The sequence below is a fragment of the Austrofundulus limnaeus genome, unplaced genomic scaffold (assembly GCF_001266775.1).
Source record: "Austrofundulus limnaeus strain Quisiro unplaced genomic scaffold, Austrofundulus_limnaeus-1.0 Scaffold67, whole genome shotgun sequence".
Lineage (NCBI taxonomy): Eukaryota > Metazoa > Chordata > Actinopteri > Cyprinodontiformes > Rivulidae > Austrofundulus > Austrofundulus limnaeus.
In genome coordinates, this window is record NW_013952469.1 from 221550 (window position 1) to 226170 (window position 4621).

General features: G+C 40.2%; 1 protein-coding gene across 1 annotated transcript in view; it reads right to left on the reverse strand.

Annotated features, from left to right (window-relative positions):
- Positions 1-4621, reverse strand: part of cftr (CF transmembrane conductance regulator) — a gene marked incomplete at its 3' end in the record, with an annotated part of 78751 nt that overhangs the window by 58743 nt on the left and 15387 nt on the right. The window contains 3 exon segments of the mRNA XM_014010265.1: positions 141-304; positions 1766-1855; positions 2287-2502. Of these exon segments, the coding sequence (XP_013865719.1) occupies positions 141-304; positions 1766-1855; positions 2287-2502 (470 nt within the window).

The window sequence follows — 4621 nt, forward strand, 5'->3', positions numbered from 1 at the left end:
TAGATAGATAGATAGATAGATAGATAGATAGATAGATAGATAGATAGATAGATAGATAGATAGATAGATAGATAGATAGATAGATAGATACTGTATACACTATATAGATTTCTATATATCCACAGTATATATTTACCCACCGATGAGGTCCCATCTTCATGGAGAGCCAGGCCTGGACGATGCCCAGCAGCGTCAGAGCTGCCAGAGCGCAGAGCCCGTTCACCTCGATCAGCTCCCAGATCAAACCCGTACACAGAATACACTGCAGAGGGGTGATCCAGATAAAGTGTGCCAGACCCAGGCTCTGGAATACACACACAGACACACACAGAGTACATAAAGATTACACAATTTAATATCACCTTCATGACCAGGTTTATCATGTGAAAACTTCATAAAAAAAAGAAAAACATAAGACTTCTACTATTTTCTTAACGAAAGAGAGGAATCCTTTAATTTTGAAGTTCAGTACACTGATGTAGATTTAAGATTTGTGAATAAAGAAAGTAAAATAATATTTTTATGTTTGAATTAGCAGCTGATGAATGTATTTACCAGGTAAACCCTGCTTGTTGCACAGACTGCTACCTTACAGTCTTCCACTAACAAAACTGAGGTATTTATGACCCATCATATTGAAACAAGGATTAAGTCTAAAAGTTGTAGGTGGAGAAATAAGTAGATGCAGTGTTTTGATTAAAACACTTGCAAAAACTGCATTTAGTCAAAATGTAACAATTAAATGTGTTATCAATGTATCATTTGAATGAATTGTCTAAAATATAATCCTAAAAACATTTTTTGAAGCACTTTTTTGAGCAGATCAAAAATCCTGATTTTGAGGAACAACACCTTAAAATTTTTAGATTTTCCCTGTGAGATATCAAAGCTTTTGTTTCTTTCTATCTGGGAAATCTCAATACTCAAATACTATTTGAGGTTTCTTCTTTAAAAGGACATAAAAATGTCATTAAAATTACATAAATTAGAATTCAGACCAAATATTTATGGATTATCATAACCAACAAGACCCATTAAGTCATATCTCCGGATACACTGATGATATCAGGATGATTTTAGTATCAAAATGCAGCTTTTAAAGCCAGGAATCAGAAAATGTGATTCAGTCATTTTGATCAAATTTGACTTAGTCCTTGTTTTGATGTGATGGGTCACATTTTTGGCTCTGTTTTAAAAAGGCCTGTTGTCCGTTTCTTTTTCCAGCTGTACTGAACTTGTGTGTACTGTTACCTACTAGCTACATAACAGTAGACGGGGTTGAATGCAGGTAAAAGGAGAACAAACAGACTAAGTTTGTCATTAGAAAAATCTACGCTCTGCAGGATCTCACCTGGGCTCCAGATGCAACACCCAGCTTTCACTTCAGTTTGCTCTCTGTCATCTTTTCACCTGCCCTGCACCTGACCCCCCCACAGCAATCTCAGCCTTTTGTATGAATCAAGCTACATACAAAAGTGATAATTGTCCCATAGCAGACAGCAGAGTGTTTCCACATTCAACACGTCAGTGAGACCCCCCGACCACTCAGTTTTACACAGGACCTCCAGCTCCAGCTGTCCTGCACGCTCGTATTATTTTTCAGCTACGTCACTGAATCTGAACACAGAACTGAGAATCAGGCAGTGGAGGATTCATGGATGTCAGAGACAGTGTCAGCTGTCTGTGCAAAGTTTCAGCTGTTTTCTAACTGCAGCTAATGTGTGGTGTGGACACAAGCTTATATCAAAGATTCCTTTTCTTTCACCTCATCCAGCTTGTTGAGGTGAGCAGACATCAGGCTGACGAGCTGACCGGTGCTGATCTTGTCCAAGACTCGACTGGACAGCTTCAGGGTCTGAAAGGGTTAAAGGTCAGAGGTCAGATGACAGCAGATACCTGTGAAACATAATCCCTTTGCTCTTGTAAACAAATTCTCCAGTATTTGTGCCATTTGTACATTTATTAAGCATTTGTTTGCACAGTGTTTTGCTCATTGATTTCAATGGTTAGCATTAGCATTAGCATTAGCACAATGCATAAAAATCTCCCTTGCGAAGCACGCCCAGGTCACGTGACGCACAGTCCAGTAACGTAGATCACTGGGTATAACTGTAACATTTGAATGCACAGTTATAAATATGGAGTTTAAGAGACACAAGACAACATTTCAACTTTTTCCAGAAAACACTTTTTTTTTATTTGTGGCCAATTTCGTGATACTAATATATCTTAAACACTTTTTGTTTTCTAAAAAGACAAAACTGAATGATGAGGTCTTTCTCCTACCTTCTTGTAAATGAGACTGAAAAGCGCGATGCGGATCTGCATGCCCAGGTGATGCAGGCCGAAGATGGCGGGCTGCAGCAGGATGAGGCGAGCGGTGAAGAGGAGGCCGAGGCCCAGGGCCAGGTAGTAGCCCTGACTCCGTTCAGGTTCATGGAAGGGGTCAAAGGAAGCGATGATGCGGCCTGAAAGCTGAGGCTGCACGGCCTTAGATGCTTCCTGCAAAGAGAGAACCGGGCAGGAGGTTAATGGAACTGATCCAAATTATACTGAACACCTGAAAACCCGGAAAAGTTGAGGATTGGAGGCGTTTAAGGGTTAGGGTTAACATTTGTACGATCTGTTAGCCACCATAGTTTTCTGTGTGGATGAAAACATTGAAAACTGACAAGTTTATGTGTAGCTTCTTTAGAAAGAACAAAAAAAAATCATTTTAGACAACTGAGGTCATTCAAGGAGCAATCTGGCACAGGTAAGATATTCTTTGTTCATAACCTTTCCACCCAACACCAGTTCAAAAGAGCCAAAATGCTGCATATTTCTGCAGAGTTGAAAGCTTTAAGTTGTGAGGAGACTGTGTCCAATTTGTCTTCTACACCAAAGGTTATTGAAGAATCTGACATGTGACCTTTGTTGTCAAACATGATTTTGTACCTTTATAATAAAAGTGTCACACAGTTATTGTTCAAAGAATCGGTTGAACACGTGTCAAACTCAAGGCCCGTGGGCCTACAAGTAGATGGCAACTGGTTAAATTCGCAGTATAAATCAGAGGTGCCCAAAGTGGGGCCTGCGGGCCAAATTTGGCCCACCAAGCCATTTGATTTGGCCCACCAGCGGTTGACATATTTACTAGGCTGTAACCTGTCGTCCTATGTAGAAACACAGTATTTCTGCTTAGTCATTTCATCCGTTGGCCATTGACTATAAAAGTGTCTGTAGTGCAGATAATTGTCACTCATGGTGCAGACTTTAATTATCTTTGATAGATTATGATTAAACATGAAATGTGAAATACAAGTAACAAGATATATTTCGATTAGATTTAACCCCATATGTAGATTTGCACACTTTATAAGTCCAGAAAACTCATATTTTATCAATTTATAAAATATTCCATGAGCCTTTGCTACTTGAGCGTATGGCAGACTTTCTCCAAGTGCACAGACTGAAACAAAAGCGGGCCACCACACTGGCTGCTAGCTTAATCGTTAAAAATAAATGACCTTACCTAAAAAGTATTTGTATTTCATGTATTACTGCTTTTGGCCCACAGGCCTGGATAGATTCTCATTTTGGCCCTCTTAGGGAAAATGTTTGGGCACCCCTGGTATAAATGCTACATTTTGCTGCATTTGTACTGGCTGCTTTTGTTGCATCCCAGTTGTACTGGAAAGTGGGAATATCCCACTTACAAGTGGTGAATTTAAACTGGAACTTTTAACGGCGCTCAGCTGAGCAACGAGACGAGGAACGTGTCATGTTTAGTTGAAATTAAACATGAAACATCAAAGTTTTTCACAACGGGCACTTTGAGGGCCACCATAACACTGGTGGTCCTCAGTGAAAATAGTTTGACACCCCTGCCTTAATGACTGATTTTTAAATGTGTATTGACAAACAAGTGCAGTCAGTTAGTTGAGCAATGATTTCTTAACAAAAATTAACTATTTTACACTCTTTTGCTATCTAAAAAAACAAAACCCAGAAAGCTCCACCTAAACTAGATCATTATTATACCTCTAGCCCCGGGGGTATACAGTGTGTTGGTGCGGTGTCCGTCTGTCACGGGTGGTCACAAAATATATGTATATTTACTTAGAAACGGGCACAGTAACTCCATCAGGGTAGTACTCAGTCTGATTTGATTTGGGCATCAACAGGTCAAATGTCAAGGTCATTTATGATGACTGGTAATATAAAACTGGTTTATTATTCAAAGGCAAACGTGTCTAGGGCAGGCGGAGGAAAACCAATCAACGCTTTGGCATCAAGTTCCTCCTTGTTTCAGTTTGCAGTCTGGCACTCATGTTGATGTTATCTGAACACATCATGTTGTAAAAGAACATAAAGCCCTAAACTGACCTCCACTGAGACCTGTCTTTGATGCTTTTGTTTCCTTCATTGTCTTCTTAGCATCTAACAAGCATTCTTGCTGTCAGGACAACCGACTCCAACTGTCCTGAGTCATGAGCTGCAGCTGCTCCTCCCTGTGAGTCTGAGACACTCTGCAGTGACACATTTGTCCCGTTCAGACGTCATAAAACTGGAGCTTTATTGGCATTCTCCTGCCGCACGACACACACACACACACACACACACACACACACACACACAC